This window comes from Atractosteus spatula, chromosome 4, assembly GCF_055471065.1.
Source record: "Atractosteus spatula isolate fAtrSpa1 chromosome 4, fAtrSpa1.hap1, whole genome shotgun sequence".
Classification (NCBI taxonomy): Eukaryota; Metazoa; Chordata; class Actinopteri; order Semionotiformes; family Lepisosteidae; genus Atractosteus; species Atractosteus spatula.
Genome location: NC_142709.1, coordinates 69,386,143 through 69,403,513, shown reverse-complemented (window position 1 = coordinate 69,403,513; position 17,371 = coordinate 69,386,143). Strand labels below are relative to the sequence as shown.

Genomic DNA, 17,371 nt, shown 5'->3' with positions numbered 1-17,371 from the left:
ATTGGATCTGTTTTTCCTACTGTCTCACACACTTGCTCCCTCCCTTCCCTCTCTTTCTCCCTCTTTTATTTTGTGTTATTAGTTTGAAAGCCCTTGGTCTCCAGGTGGCAGAGAGACAAACGCAACTGGAGTGCGTGACCGCCGATATGAGCGTCGCACAGAGAAAGCTGGAAGAAGCGGAGAGCCAGTGCCAAGCGCTCAGGTAAGGAAATGAGAAAACAATACGCTGACAGCGCCGAAGGAGGGAGAAAAGAAAAGCGGCTCTTATACAATTCGTTCCTGGGCGGTTGGATGGCGTGATGCATTAGCAGTGTTTGGTGCTCCCAATAAAAATGAAAAGACGGCACGACAGGAAGGAGGCAGCAGATGTGAAACAACTGCTGGGAGCCCTTGGAAAAAAAAGAAAAGAGACCGGCTGATAAGACAGGACCCTGTGAGCCTTGCAGGGCTTTGTCTACCAAAAAAGGAAGCACGCGAACTGGAGAGCTTAAGTTGAAGGTTAGTCACAAAATTAGAAGTCAGATGAAACACTGTCTTTTAAAAAAAAAACTTTTTGGTGTTCCCTTTGCTACATCAGCTTCCCTGTTTAGGGTGTCTTTCTTCCCCTGGGAGGGGGGAGGGGGGGTCTCTTCATTTTCCACCCATGTTTCCAGTGTCCACAATTGGCTTCTAATGCTTATAATTAATGCAAATCTTAATTAGGTCCACTGGATGGATCCTTTTATTTAGTACAGATCAGATTTGTTGTTTTCCCCCAAATCAAATTGTTTATAGGCTGTTAATTTCAGTTTTTAAACGAAAATCAAAGCTTCAGTGAAGGCCATGTGCTTCTCAAGATGTCAAGGAGCAGCTTCAGTTCAAAAGATAGATTAATTAATGTCATGCCCTACAGCTGCTGGGTCTAAGTCTGTATTAATTTCCACAAAGCTTTTAACTTTGTTAAGGGTCCTCAGATAAGGGATTTGGTTTGTGTACAATGTCTTCCTCTTATGTTTACCTGATAAATTATGAAACTTGAAATCTCCAAGTACATTATCTGATCTAGTAAACAAATTACAATAATGTCCCCTGAAGTGTTAAAATACGTATTGCAGTATCTAAGCTGGCCATGCATTTTGAAATCAGGGACAAAAATAAAATTTTGGTCTAGTGGATGTGGAAATTAATTTTTATAGACCTTTTCTGAACTGCCTTTTCTAGGGCATGAACTGGGTGGTATCAAACACACCGAAGACATAGGAGAGGGAGTTCAGGTTTTCGATTTTTCTTAGACCTCCTGACCCACTAGAATATCTTTCTTGACAGTAAAGTTGTGCATGGGTTAAAATTTGCCGTGAATCTTCGTCCTGGCGCAGAACTCCGGTTGTGCTAAGGGGCAGAGTTACCTCTTCTCAGAATATGCATCTGATGCTGTAGATGGGTATGATTGATTATGTCAACAGTCTTTGCAATAAAAATATTTCTGTGTACCTTGTAGCCTGGAGGATCACAGTATTGTTATTATAGAATTCTCTTCAAGGTTCGGAATCCTGTTGACAGATGTAGCTGATTTTACCTCACTGTTTCTTTGTCAGATATGGTGATTTATGTAGCCTGACATTTAAAACACGCTTTCATAAATATGCCATCTTATTCACATCCTTGGCTTGTGGGTTGTACTTTAATCACTTGACTGTTGAAAGTGCTGTAGAATCCACCTCGGAGCACGTCTGTAAAGTGACTTACGTTCAGTACCTCAGCTCCGAGCCTATCTTGACAAGGAGCTGTTTTGTAGTCATGCTTCAGGTTCAGAATATTTTTCCTTTCAACCAGGAGAACAACAACAGTAAAGAAAATCCATTTGGTGTTTATTTCCATAATTTGATCAACATAATTAGGAAAAATATTAAACTTTTAATAACTACTTGTATTTAACAAATTATGCAAACAACCTAAAGAAGAAGCATATATTCTATTTAGTCTTTTCATTGCAAACTAATTCTAAATTTTCCCTAGGTGCTCAGGTTAGAAGCGCTATTCATCTGTAGTTTACCTAGGTTTTTATCACTAACTCTAGGATGGCTGGGAAAAATGTTCTAAAAACTACACAGCTCATTATGTGCCTTAGATAGACTACAGTTAAACCCTTCAAGTACATCAGGGAACTTAAAAGAATTGCTTGCAATTACTCCAAAACTAATATCAAGAGAGTACATTCTCTTTCTGAACTTTTTTCTCTGCACATGCATGCTTTTTGATGTTTGTTTCAAGGCATGATTATAGGCTTAGCATAGAAAAAATACAAAATGTTTGATTTGGGGTTTTTTTGGGTATGGTGTACAGAAATGTTGAGGTGTGGATGAATCTGCGATCTGCGTTATTCACCAGGCACTTTCATTGTATTTGGCTTAATCTGGAGTGATTGTTTACCCCAGAGTAGTCTGTGAGATATGTGCTAGAATCAGATGAAAAATGGATTATCTGTGATGGCTGGAGTAATTGGTATCATGCTTGGTGCGTCGGTACGTCTGGTTTCACTTTCTTTGTGCATTCTTAATGGGATGAAAATGGATTTTGTTCCATTTACCGCTTACATTCATGTGTCTGTTATTTTGTTACATAATGCTGCAAGGCAGATTGTATTTTACATGATATTTTTGGTTACCATAGTCCCGTCTTTATTTATACTAAAAACACTGAAAATGTCTGGTGAGTACGATACAGAATCCCTTTTAAACCTCAGTGGTTTTCAGGGTACTGAAAATGTACTTTTATTTTTCTAATTTGTTCAATTTTTGGGGGTTTTGTGTTCATTCTTTTTAATTTGGTTGCGAGACGACAGAGCGTTCAAAGGAAGAACTTTTTTAAAGGACAGATTGCACAAGCTTAACGTTGGGCTGCTGAATCACAAAATGTGTAGGATAAAGAGCCCCAACTCATGAGCAAACCTGAGCGCTTTCATTTACTTCTGATATTTTGTATAAAAGGACATTTTACCACGTTAACTCACTCCGACTCCTTTCTGTTTTTAGCTTCAAACGGTGAAGTGGTCAGGAAATGACTGAACAGATCTCATATATTGAAATAGATGTGTGTTGCGATGTATTTTCAAATGCCGTGTGTATTTTACAGTAGATCCCCTGCTTATGGGTGTACTGTGGGTTTTCCAGGTCAAAATGTTACCAACAGCACTCTGTCATGAAGAAGGCTCTGTATTTACTCCAGACAGCTAAACAAGAGTTAATGACGCTGAGGAGCATTGTTTCTGGTTTCTCTGACATCTGGGGAGGATTTAACACAGAGCTGCTAAAGAGAAGCAAGGATACAGATGCAGGTACACTGTATTATTTCTCCACTGTGTGCCTATTACAGATTTCCACATATTTCTATTTTTTTACAGATCACGTGCATTTCAATATAATGTTGTATAATCATCTGGCCCTTTGCATGCTACTGTTTCTGTTTACCAAAGTTTCCTTTGGCGGTATCCTGGAAAATACACAGTTCATGTTTGCCTTTTGTTTTCTTTGCTGATTTACTGCACTTTCCTGTCCAGCACCACCTGCCTCTCGTTCTGTAGTGTGTGGGGGTAACGGCTGTTCAACAGAAGGTAAACAACAGACATTGAGCAGAATAAGCAAAAAAAATTATTGGAAAATAATGTAGTCATTTAGAGGAGGTGAATGTGCACAACATTTTTTAAGAACAAGAGTTACTAGACGCGAAACAGAGTCACAAAAATGTCATTAGCTCATTAAACAATGATGCAAAATAAATCATTTGAATTTTTTTCTACAGGAACAGTGCATCTTAAGGTTCCTTAAACAGATGTAGACACGGAGCATAATATTTATCTTACTTTTAAGATAATATTTATCTTACTTTTAAGTTCACAAACACTTGATATTAATTATTAGATATTTGTTTTCATATGTGCTGAAACTGAGCTGCCTTTGCTACACGATCTTGCAGTTTATATTTGGAAATCAGGCAGGTTTGTCAAGTCCTCAGGTTGTTTGGATATTAATGAGTCCTTATGGACCTCCTGTCATGAGTTGAGACCCCCTCGGGGGAGATTAGATCCCGGGATTGGAGATATTGAAATAGGCATCAAATCCTTTCACGCTATCCCGAGCAGCAATGGGTATTTTTTTTTTCGAATTTCTTCATTACGTCTTTGACGAGAAAACTCACTCTGTGATAAGCTTGCTGTTCCCCTTGGAATTGGAATCTGATAAGGCCATAGCAAGGGAACTAAAATTGCTGTAGCGCTCAAAACAAGCTGCCTATCTATACAAAAAAACATTGCAAGCATAGGTTCTTATTAAAATCAGACAAATATCTGTAGGGATATCACGATTCACCCCAGGCTCACCCCATAGGGTGTGGCTGTTTTCATGGCAAGGAAGAGCCTGTGAATTTTATGCGGCGGCTTTTTTCTCCTTCTTTGTCTTCCTGCATTCTGTGGGCTGCAGTTCAGTGCCTAAAGATGCGTGCCAAAGGTGAAAAAGAACTCGGAGCAATTCACCTGAACACGGGAAAGCATTTGCTCTGTTTTAAAATCTTGATCTCACATCTTATCAAGCAAACAGTGTTTAATACTCATAAAGAACTGGTGATTTTTTTTTACCAGTCCTTTTTTAATTAACACTCGAGGCGGCTACGTCGGCGCCAACGTCATAAAAAAGCCATTGATGCCAGTAACCGAAAGCAGTGTGACTCGTTATAGTTAAAGGCCAGGCTAGGATTCTGTGTTAACCTTTAGGTGCACAATTATGAACTACCTGTCTTTCAGCTTTTGTGGTTTCAGTGAAAAAAGAAAGCTATGAATCACTCTGGTAGGCTGGTTACAGAACAGCAACAGCTGGTTTCTTTACCTTAATTATGCACATCAGTTATCAAATATGCTGACAGACATGTTGAGACCTCACCAACAGCAGCAATCTGATGCTCTGTCAGGGTGCCAGGATGCATTAAACTCGATGCCTCTTTGATATGTTATTGAAGCCTGGGAACGCACAGTGCAGTAGACTGCACCAAGGAAAGGGTTGTTTCATGTATGTTCAGAGGTGCATTTAATAAACTAGTGATTATTATAGCTAAAAAGTACAGTTCTATGTGTGTCACCTGTGCAGAATAAGTTGCCAGTGACCATGGCTGAAGATCACATCTCAGTGAAAAAAGGCTTCTCCATTTCCACTGGAGAGAGTTGTTCTTCCAGCCAGCCCCGTGCCAAATGCATTACATTTAAAACAGCATTCAGAACTAAAATCTACAAAGGAACAAAGAGAGGTCAATCCCACCCTATAAATCTGGTGGAAAATATTCTCTGTGTGTTGCACTGGCCTGTAATCACGCTCTCCTGTGAATTCAAAGCCTACTTTAGGAAAGCAGTATTTTCTGTGAAATCACAAATATGTAAATTGGTACTATTTTTGTTCCGTAGTTTCTGTAAGGTGCGTGCTTCACAAACAATTCCATAGTCACGCTATTAAAAGCATGCGGTATGACCCTTTCTTGAACTGGCGCCATTTTATTTTTACCTGTTGTACATGACGAAATGTCATAACTGAAAAGGCAGAATAATCTGATGAAACTTAACTTCACAAGGACTAATGACATTCAAGCAACAGAATGTTTTGTGAGTGTTGACTGTATTTTAAGTTTTGGCTAAACCCACTCGGTTAAGGGGCAGCCCCCTGGCCGTAAGTTGAGGAGGCGAGGACACCCGTTCAGAGAGGGGAGTTACCCGGGGGGCAGCTGCAAAGGTGGAGGTAGGGTGGGGGAGGGTTGCATGCAGCAAAAATGCAAAAAGAGGCGTTTGCGTGAGATGTGCACAGTATATAACGAAAGTCAGTAATGTTTATGATTTGAAACAGCTGGAAGAAATTGGCTCTGTCTGCCTTTATTCCTCCTGAACTTCAGTTAAGGACTTCCACTTGGAGTTCTTAGATTTCTCTCTTGTCTTTGATAGAACCAATATTGCTTTCGCGGAAGACCTAGAGACAACAGGTGTGCTCTGCCACGTTAAATTCATGTCTCAGCAATTCAAGCTTTATCTAAGGTCCATTTTGTTACAATTATGGTTGTGATGATACTTAAACATTAAAAAAATGTTTAAAAAACAATAGTTAACAATAAGTGTAGAAGCTGTAAGGATTTACAATAAAGACCTCCCATCTGCATAAAAGGCACAAGCTTGACCTCACCAGTTGCTTTGCTAATTGCTAGTTGTTTGAGGATGACCTTGAAGATGGATTTTTGTTTTAAAAAGGCACTTGGGCTCTTTATTCCAGACATAACCAGGCTGCAGGGGGCTGTGGCCGCGGCTCAACAGGAGACAGAGCAACTGCAGAAACAGGTCAAGGATCTGCAGGGTGACCTGGCTTCGGCCACATCGCAGCGTCATCAGCTTCAAGCCACCGCCCAGAGAGAGGCCGAGCTGCAAACAGAAATGCTTGGTATGCAACGGAATGTGTGAATCATAGGTACTGCTCTGTTACACCTTGTCCAGCGTTGGAAAAACCTGAGGTTTGCTCGAGTATGAGAGAGTCGGTGAAGTGTCACCTGGTACAACGAGAGGCCGTAATCAATGTCCATGTGCTGCGAACACGTTGTTAAGGGGCAAATTGGTACTTCTCGCCGCACTTTACAAAACGTATCTGTAGCTATCAAGATGAAATGGCCCCCCTTTCTGTGTGTGTTCACCATTAATAACCGTGACTTGAATAGGGTTTTTGCTTGGTCAACAAATCAAGTTATTGACATTGCCTTAGAAGCAATGTAAAATTGACCTGTGTTTTCTGCCACAGCAGTGGGTTTTGTAAAATTGTGGATTTTTAAACAAACTTTTTTTAGATGTTTTTTCTCATGTGTACTTTTGAAGAGATGTTTAAGGGAAGCTTACAATTCCCTTTAATTTATGTACTAACGTTGGTAAAAGTTCTTATGCCTAACATTTAAAACTGACAGGCTGAGGCAAATTCAGAAAACAGTAACAATTTTCAAACCTTTTTTTAAGTGCTATTCAAATTTCCAGGAATAGTAGAAAGACAAAACTGTCTATATAACTCATGAGTCATATGAGAATTTTTTTATCGGTCGAGCTTCCATTGTATTGAATGCACCCCATGATTTCCAGAATGAGCATATAATGAACTGAGTAAAACTGACTCATTTTTTATGTAACTACAGTATTATGGTTGTCACTTTTCATCTAAGATATAGGAGAACAAACACTTTCTATGGGCATCAGCATGACTTGTGAGATGAGATTTTCTTTCAAGTTGTCTCATTAATCATGATGAGTTTTGTCAGAGACATGGCTGGAATAGTGTGGGTTTATGAAGAGGTCTGTACAGTAAGGAGATCAAGAACTGATCAAGGACAGAAAAGTTAAGCACAGTTAACGGCAATGTATGTCTGCTATACTGTGATAATTTTTGCAGTAGTTCAGAGTGCCAGTCAGACCACACTTATTAAGTGAGCTAAAATGTTCCCTGGTACATCTGTTAAGTGCACTGACTTCTGAGATATACTGAGAATTGCAATTCAGTAATGTTTTTTAAAAATGGAAAAAGAGTGCTGTCATACCTGGGTAAAAATGCTATTCAATTAATTGAACAAGTGTAGACTTGCTCATGTTACATAAACATAGCTTAACAAAGAGTGGAGAGATAGAGGATCTCGATTTTCAAAGTCAATTGCCTATAGCTTTATATCTCCTCCAACTTTCTGAAAGGACCACAATGACCGGAAAGCAATTATCAGTATATTGCTTCACAAAAACACTCTGAAGTATTCTGCTTCCCCTTAAAAGAAATGTCACGGTGACACACTGCAACCAAGAGCATTTTAAAAAAAGTCTGAACGCTTAAGAACTCGCATGAAAAGTGAAGGCAGAAACTTAAGTGAATTAAAAAAGTAACTTGAAAAACTGAATGCCAAAAACACGAAGATATTTCTGGCATCTTCGTTTGGATATAACCAAACAACATGAAAATTCGGAAGACAGGACTGCCTCTTCCATGCATCTTTACTGCAGCAAAATCCTTAGAAACCAAGTTTTACAAACGTCATGGTCTTAGCTTGCAGAACTCTGTAAGAAGATGTAGAGAATAGCATACACCACACAGATAAGAGCAAAAGTTGAGAAAACCTTACATATACTTTTCTAACTATGGTTATTTAGCCTTATTTTTGTTAAGGAGAAATTATTGAAAGAGCAGAATGAAATAACGTGCTAGTTGAGCCTATTGACCATTTTGAGCTGTCCTTAAAATGGAGGACACAAACCAACTTTTTGTAGCCCCAGTGCTATTCCGGTACTCATCTACAAAAAACAGTTAAATTCCGAGCATGTTATTGTTTTTGCCTTTAAAAACATTAGAGGTCTTGTTTATCATGTTATTCTCTTAGAAAGCAGTTGCATCATTGTATCCTGGCTTATCTTGGAGTGGTTCCATTTGCTAGCTCTCACAGCTGCTTGATATTTTCAGCCACCTGGTTCAAAAGCAAATTATTTGAGGGTCAGGACGTCTTGCTCCAGTGCCATTCCAATAGACATTAGCAGTCCAGGGGACTCTGTCGACGAAGATACTTTCAGGGAATGTTTTTTCTGGTACGGTGCAGAAACTCTGTAGCCTGTTCAGAGACTTAAGGTTCTTCGTGAGTTCCTGCAGGAAATAACAGTCTTCCTCTTTTTATGCAGTTTACAGACTGGGCCACAATACTGCGAATAAGAAATTCCTGTCTTCTGCATACTATTATTAAAACTGTCAGTGCAAATCCTAAAACATCCATAAAGACAATAATTTTCTCTAGTCAGAAAAAAAAATGGGCTTCCTTTAAAGTATTTTTGTCGTAATATGCTACAGGCATTGAAAAATAAGTTTAGACGGCACTCTTTTACAGAAGCTATACAAATAAGCACAGGGTGAAGGGTTCCTATAAATCTAACATTCGTCTCCAGAAAGTGTGCCGTATAATTCACATCTGTAAATATTGCTAACAGATTAGAGCTGAACAATGTGATCTCCAAAAACTTACAGTTCTCAAAATGCAGTGAGTAGGAGGTAACATTTGCAGCGTGTGAGGTGCATGTTGGGACTCATCATAGCGCCATCAGGTGAGTCACGGTGACCACTCCCTGGCCCTCTCCACCGACAGCAGACAAACGCAGAACGAGTCCAGCTGGAAACACAGCACAGACGCATGTTCTGGGAGCGCCAGGCTGCGTTCACTCATGAAGAAAGACTTCCAGAAAGGCAAGAAAAATTGCCAGCACACCCATGAGACCTGCGACATTTCCCTGCTGTAACAAAAAAAGAAACATTCAGTATGCAGATTTTTTTTATACCACACCTGCAAGCTGCCATTCATCCATTTCATAAATGTGCATAGTGAGAAACTGCTAATATTAATGTCTAGAACATTTTTATTAAATATGAAATTGTTTAAGATTTACATTCATTTAGCATTTTAAGTTTTCATGCGGACATATTCTGCAGAATATCAAGTAAATGCCAGTATAATGTTGTCATTACATAACAAGTGTTTATTTTTATAATATTTTCCTCCTGCTGATGTAGGTTTTATTTAGAAGTCATGGATGCAGTATTCAGCATTTACTTATACCATAGTTATGAGGGCTTTCCTTAAACAGGGAAATATTAGATTTCACATAAAAAAAACAATCTGGTTAACAATTCAGTTATCATATTTCAGTATTTGAATATATTATTTTTTTCCACTTTCATTTTGATACCAGGAGGTTTCAGAAAAGCAGAATGGTATATCTTCAAAAGGTAAAGTTTGGCGATATCAGCTGAGAATGTAAGCTTTTACTTGACTGCTTCCAGATACTGTACCTGACTCTGCAGTCTTTATCTTGAATGGCTGCACTTTCCCTAATCTGTCCCTGGCATAGCAGACTTCAGTGATGAGTAGCATGCAGCTTAGGCCTTCTGTATTATTCACAATAACTCAACTGTCTTTCTTCCTAGTCTTCCAAGGAGAGCCGAAGTTTCATGAGTTTGCAACTCCACTGATAACAACAGGCTATTTTATTTTATCTCGCTGTTCTGGCATCAGTTAGAAAATAAATAAGCCTTGTATTATTTCATCATTTTACAGGTGGTGAAAGGTTTTAAGGTCTTTAACATTTAGTCATTTGATTTGTCTCTAAAAGGCCAAGCTTACCTCATTTTCTTTTCTGTTGATTTTTTTGCCTGACATGGCACATGTGAGAGTCTGAAAGAAACTGAAGTGTTTCTCATGACGTTCACAGCATGCAAGTGACATATTTTACTGACATCCTCTGTCGTTATATTGGTACAAACAAATGCGTCTTGTAGTTAAGGGTATCTCATTAGCAAAACACTGATAAACAGCTTTCAGAAATCATGGACATTAATGTTTCAAAGTGTCTGGGCAGCTATAAATTTCTATTTATTCACTTTGAGCAGTTGAGACACTCTAAGCGTTTTAAGGATTCTCTTATCCTCTGTGCTGTGTGCATGGAGCAAATTTAACATGCCTCAAATTGTTGTTTCAGAAAGTCCTGAAAAAAATAAGTTAATGAACCTGCAGTTGATGAATTTGTTCTGCATCTTACACATCCCAGCAGAATCAATCTTAGCCATTGCTTTCTGTGTTGTGTGGTTTACAGAATTAAACAATCAAATCAAGACTCTACAGCTGGATCTTCAGGAAAGGACATCTGAAAGGGATCGCTTGGAGCAGGTGTTCACGTAAGTTCCTTCTGTTCTGTATGAAACAATCAGGAGGCAAGCTGCTCAGGGACTTGCCTAAATTAAAAAAAAAAACGTATTTATATGAAAAGCATTCCTCCTAGTGTCAGCAAACAGATTTGGCATTTGGGACTATTATTTTTTTCATAGTAATCATTACATTTTTGGGGGTACCGTCCTTACGATTTCCGAGAAACATTTATAGCCTCCCTATGTTTTTGTGGCAGGTGCAGGGCGGTTCTAAAATCATCTCCTGAGCCAAAATATCACAGGAACATGATAAGTGTTCATTACTAGTTTGAATTCCTTTTCACAGTGCTTTGAACCTTATCTTCGTCCTCCTTAAGTAAGATTCTGATGTCTTTTTCTCTAGAAGAAAAAAAGCATACCTGAATGGAAAGAAGCAGTTGGAAAATGGGTGGTTGGATACTGTATATACCCATACCCATATACCCAGTAAAGGACAGCAGTGTTATTGCCTTGTAGCCTGATCTCATCAGATTTCGGAAGCTAAGGCAAGGCAGGCCTGGTCAGTACTGGGATAGGAGACCTCTCAGGAAACCCAGGGAAATTTATTGCAGTGAGCTGTGCTGGTGGACGAGCAGTAACCATTTGCCCCTCTGGACCAAAACTTCCAAACTACAGTAAATGTACGCAAGTCTGTTGACAGGAGACCATGTTCTGTAGGGGGTACTGTCCTACAGAGATATTAAATCAACATCTTTGACTACTTTGTTACAAGATCCCATGGCTCTGTTGGTAAGAGGAGGGGTGTTAACTGTGGTGTCAAAGATTTCCCCTAAATACAGCTGTTGAAGCAGTTCTCGACCTGACCTGCTGAACACTGGGGCTGCTGCGTGTAATGCCTGCCACGTGTAACTCAGGGGGGCGCTGCAAAGTCAAACTCTTTCAGATCTTTCAGGGTGAAAAGCGCAATAGAAAGGTGAGGAATTATTGTTAAGAGTTCCCTTTCGCAATTTATCACTCTGCAGTTATGAGCGCTGTCTGTATCACCACCCCACAGATCACTGTGATAGAACACAATGAGCGGCAATCTCATTTACATCAAACACAACAGTTAAATTGGTTTACATATCACAGTATATCTACAAGCAGTGTGCCTGGATTGTAATTCATAACCATTCTTTTGGTTACTCTCTTGGCATATTATAATTAGCAATTCCTAAAGCTGGGAGTTCAAGGTGTTTTTATTTGATTCCTTAATTTATGGTTTGCATGTCATTCAGTTCTTGAATACAGTTTAGTCATCCTTCCCAGTCCTTTTCAATTAACAAATACTATTGAAACTAAAATGTTTTCTTTGTATTTTAAAGTGAGTATTCTGAGTGTTTTTTTCTTCGATCTTGTTGATTTCACGCATATCATTTATCTGCTCCCCTACTGCTTTTCTGGTTGTTATTGACTATGTTTCTGCAACATTGGAGGCTGTGCCTGAAGTATCAACATTGAAATTCTGCACTACCATGGTAAAACTATCAGGCATCTGATAGAGTCTTAAATTAAATCAGCTGTCCAGAATGACACACGTTTGTTCAATGGATAAAAAAGAAAGTTAATAGCCAAGGAAAAGAGCTAAAGTTATTTTTTAGTATTTATAGGGATCTGATACATATGCTGTTTATAGTCATTTTTAAAATATGTACAGTATATAGTCATTTTTTAAAAGGAATTTGTTCTGTCAATTTTAATGAACTGATGACAAAACAAACCTGTCCATAGATATATTAGTGTAGCTTTAGAGGCTTGAACAGATTTGTTTGCTGACCTCTAGAAGATGCAAGTTGTCTCTAGTAAATGTTTCATTGGTCTCAAAACACCATAACCATTTAATTAAATGATGTTCCTCCTTCAGTACATCTCCCTTATTTTTTAGGTATCTATATTAACATGCCGCTAAACTGTATTAATGTGAGACCCAGAGAAACAACAGATTTTTTTAAAGTCAGGATCCTCTGTGTTCAGAGAAGGGATTTTAAAACCTGTCAGCCAGGTCTCCTATAAGCCAAATCGCTGTGAAAATCCCAAGGCTGACCCAGTGCTTACAGCTGTAATATACATTTACAACTGTAAACCCCCATCAGAGTTGAGGGTTTCTGTTCTATGTACTACAGGAAACATTATTATGTCAGGATGGTAATTTTTAACCTAATGCTGCAGCTATTCTGTGATGACCTTTGGTCTTCAATATGCACCTTAAAATGAGTTAATAATGCTGTTTGAATTTAATGAGAAACCGTTATTTATAGGAAAGGAAAGTTGTTAAATTTGACAAGTTGTTGTGGCTTCATCTGACTGAATCCTTTCAATTACGTGAAAGCTGTCTAATGCCAGAGCTTTGATATTTACTAAATCTTGTCTGTGCTTGTGTGTTGGTGTTTCTATGGCTACCAGGAGACCTCTGACCTGATCCCCAGACAACCTCCTACACCTGCAGTGTCATGGGGGTCTCCTTGGAGCTATAGAAAAACAGACACACACAATTAATTTCTAGAGTCACTTTGTTCATTAAAAAGAACTCTAAGAATGTAAAAAGGTAAGTAAAACATTAAAGACTTTACAAGTCAAACCCCTGAGAAACTGATAAAATAAAGCACCAAATTTTAAATAAAAAACAGGATGTTGGGACTACAGTGTTCACCGAAAACAGAACATGCTGTTCTGCATGAAAAATAACATTTTCACAATAACATTAAGTAATAGACCCTACAGAAATCTAAAACTATGTTGTTTAGAGTGGACACAAGTTGTTGTTTAGTGAGGACACAAGGGTAAGCATTCCTACTTTCACAAACAGCGCAGTGGGATCTTTAATGACCAGGTAGTTAAGACTTTGTTTAATGTCTCATGCGAGAGACAGGGCCTTCTACGGCCTCGGGAATTGGTTTGGAAATTCTGGTCTAGAGGGAAGAGGGTCACCTGGTGGTCCACAAACACCCCTCAGGGCATTAAAATTTTCCTTGGAAGTCTCTACTCCCAACACTGTTCTGTGTACAGTATTCTGAAGCATGAGAAAAGAGTACTTGATTTAGGTTTAGAAAAATTGCTTTGCAATTCATGAGGGTTCTTTTTGGAAAAAGTATGATATACCTTTTTGTGTTACCACTTTAAGACCAGAAAATCATTTTTTTAAGATTAATAAACGTTTTTTAAAAATCTAAATAACTACTTAATAGCTAAGTAGCCTTTTTTTGTTCGGGATGAAAACTCAAGAAGAAAGATATGTCATAAACTGTTGACCCTTAGCCCCCTGTTATGTTACAGTGTATTTAAAAGTGTAGAAAAATGTGGAGTTTTTAAGACATGGCCAGGTCTCCCTTGTTAAACTAATTGGGGATGTCTACGTTCACGTACAGATTTACGTGAGAGTTTCAGTTTACAGAAGTCTACTCCAAGCACGCTATCAGCTCATTTGTTGACTGGGTTATGTTCTACTGAACAGATAATGTTCTGCTAATGCAGCCTTTGTGGCCAAAATATGCTCTGTACATCTTGTGAGAAGACTTGCATGCTTTGGATTCCTACACCATTTGTTCCCCATTACTGAACCTCAAAGAATATCCCACGTAATTATCAGAAAGAAGAGCAAGCACCCAGGCTGACACTTTGGTCTGCAATTAAACCAAACAGACAATTTGTATGTCACACTATGCGGATTTGGAATGTTCATTATAAACCAGACCTTAAATAGAATATGTAAGATCAGCAAACACACAAATCATTCAGACATCTGGTCATGCACACCAGGAGTCTGCCAGCCTAAGAGGGAGATCAAAACTGCAGCAACCTTTTTTGCTAGCAGCTTGTTGCCATAAACCTTCCAAATTATGAGTTTCCTTCCAATGTCTTTTGAGTGCATGTAATAATTATTAACATAGATGTGTATGCACTGAGGAGAGTATAGACAGAAGAAAAGGGTGCTGGTGAGGGTGGATAATTCTCAGATCACCAAATTTATGAGACCCATATAACCATAGCTTGTCTTTATGCTCACAGCTTCAACCACATGATATTGGTGGGCCGATTTAAAATAATTGTCGACCCAGATCAAAATACCTCCTTGACTTTCTACCTGATTTCACAGATGCCCAAAATAGTATTATTTTTTTGTTTTCTGTGAGTGGCCTCTTGCGATGTCATTATCCAGTCGTGATCTACACGCCTGTCGACCCAGCACATTTTATTTGGGTGTGTCGAGCAGCAACCCTTTTTAAAATCATTTCCTTTCAGTATCATATAGTATCTAATATTTGTTACATACTGTAAATTTTTGCATGACGTTATACATTTAAACCACCACAAGCTTGATGTTTGGGTAGGACATCTAGTGTCTCTATACAAAGATAAAAGCAAAACCTAGATATTGCCTCAAGATGGTGAATTGCCCTTTTTTATTTTATTAAATGTACTCCTCCATTTCTCGCTCCAGAATATATCGATTGAATTTATGCAAATTTATTGCAAAGTTCTATGTATTTAGCATTTTCGTGAGGTGTTTCCCTTTACCTTAAATATACAGAACAGAGGTACAATTCTGAGTTGAACACATACTGTAATTTACTTGCCAATAGTAGATGGGACTACAGTCGTCTGCTGTACAGGTCATAATGTCACAGAACTTTACCAGATTAGGAGTGTGGAGCTGCTTCAGCGTGTGTTGTGTTTCTCCTTCACAGTGTGGAATTAACCTTGACTTTTTCCTTATTACCAGACTACTGTACCTTGCCCTGCTTATAATGCAGGCGTGGGTAGCTAAATCCCAGCTACCTTAAGAAGACATGAAAAACATTCAAAGAAAAATAGACCAAATGCTCTTTCCATTCACTCTCATTCTGGGAGTAGATCACTGTTTATGAGATGGGGAAACTGAGAATTGATTTAAAAGCTCAGGTCTAGCTTTGTGGATGTTTTTCCCCTTATGAATGGTGCCTGTGTAGCTCTCACACTCTTGCTGTGAGAGAATTAGAGTTCAGAAGCTTTCAGCAGACAGTATCAATCGCGATTCACCCCCCACACTGAGCCTGACCCTGGGAGAGTGTGAGAGACAGCCTGAGAGGCAAAAGGAGTTTAAAATATTCCCTGTCTCAGCAGCGAAGCACTTAACATGATGAGGTCTCAGGAATCATTATTAGGAATCCTTTGGCCTGCAGCCTTGGATCTAGATGCAGCCAAGACATGCAATAGATTTAGTTTGCTGGATCTAGATGGGGGGAAAATGATGACAGTGCCTTGGCCACCAACTGTTCACAGAACGATTGAGAGAAAGAGAATTTGCTCATACAGGCAGCCTGGCAGTATTTAAGCCTATCACCACATGAGTCATTGAGAATGAAACATGGTTGCAGAAGTATTAGAATGTAATGATTTTAACTCAGATGGTTCTGCATGTGCAGTGTTTTATATGTGTTGTTGTTATTATTATTGCAGCAGGGGTATTAAAAAAACACATTCTCCTCTGTTCTGTTCCATTAGCAAAACCCCAAGACACCAATGTTTAATGGTATTATCAGTACGAAGAGTAAAGTGTTTCAGATGTCTGTCAGGAACTCCTTTCAATTCACTAAAGAATTATCTTATTTTACTTCTAATTTGAAAACGCTCAGTCTTTATTTATGATCAAGGCCTTTCTTAAATGGTGTATGACTAATGCTGGTTTGTAGGGGACCACCTGTTTGTCAGCACGCACGACATAATTAAATCAAACGTAAGACAATAAAATGAATCTGATCAGTGCCCCATGCTTTGCTGAAGCAAACTGTTGTCTGGACCTCATTTGCTTGACCATAATTTTATACCATGCAATTAGAACTAAAATGTGAGCAATATTAAAAATCACTGAAAATGTTATTCTGCCCAGAAAGAAATGTGATTAATTTTGTACACTATCTGTTAATTTCTCTTAAGGGGTATCCCCTCCTCCATGTTGTTTCATGTTTGTTATGACAGGTTGTAACCATTAAAGATGAAAGTGGGATGCAAGGGAGAAAATTATCGCAATATCTCTAAGCTACTACACCCCTTTGAAAATAAGCAGATGTATCTTCATTTTACTTCCAACATGTGTAATTATTCCCCTAGGACTAAATCCAGGGAGATAGAGGATCATCGGTACAAGCAGATTCAGTTTGAGAAGGAACAAAAAGACGTTCATGCAAGGTAAAATGCATACTGTATACATATATGCATAGATTTACTATAATCTCTTATTTAATTCATTTTAGACCAAATTCCTCTTCGTAAATATAATGACAATGATATCAAGAGCATTGCTCAATAGACATACATCTGAAACAATAATCAGAATTCTTAAAGACCAAAGTTCCCAATGACATGGGGTCTGAAAACACCCTCTTTTATAAGTGTTATCCAAGTTTATAGCTTTTCATGTATATTTGTGAGGACAAACAGCATTCTGTGCCTCTATGTGCTTATCTTTAAAAGAGAGGAATAAGCATTATTTATGGGAGGACAAATTGAATCACATTCTTGTGATCAAGTTACCAAACATGAAAATCCTTTAAAGGGCATCACACTCTCTCTAAGAAAAAAATCAAATGAAACTACTTCTTGTGAGAAAGAATGCTAGGCGCAAAGGTGTTAGATTTCACGTTACTGCCTTTCTT

The 17,371-nt window shown here is 38.5% G+C and overlaps 1 protein-coding gene across 1 annotated transcript in view; it reads left to right on the top strand.

Annotated features, from left to right (window-relative positions):
• Positions 1–17,371, top strand: part of lekr1 (Leucine-, glutamate- and lysine-rich protein 1) — a 45,864-nt gene that overhangs the window by 16,888 nt on the left and 11,605 nt on the right. Inside the window, exons 3-7 of the mRNA XM_088913499.1 lie at positions 83–202; positions 3,150–3,313; positions 6,276–6,440; positions 10,649–10,730; positions 16,827–16,904. Of these exons, the coding sequence (XP_088769625.1) occupies positions 83–202; positions 3,150–3,313; positions 6,276–6,440; positions 10,649–10,730; positions 16,827–16,904 (609 nt within the window). The remainder of the gene's footprint in view (positions 1–82; positions 203–3,149; positions 3,314–6,275; positions 6,441–10,648; positions 10,731–16,826; positions 16,905–17,371) is intronic.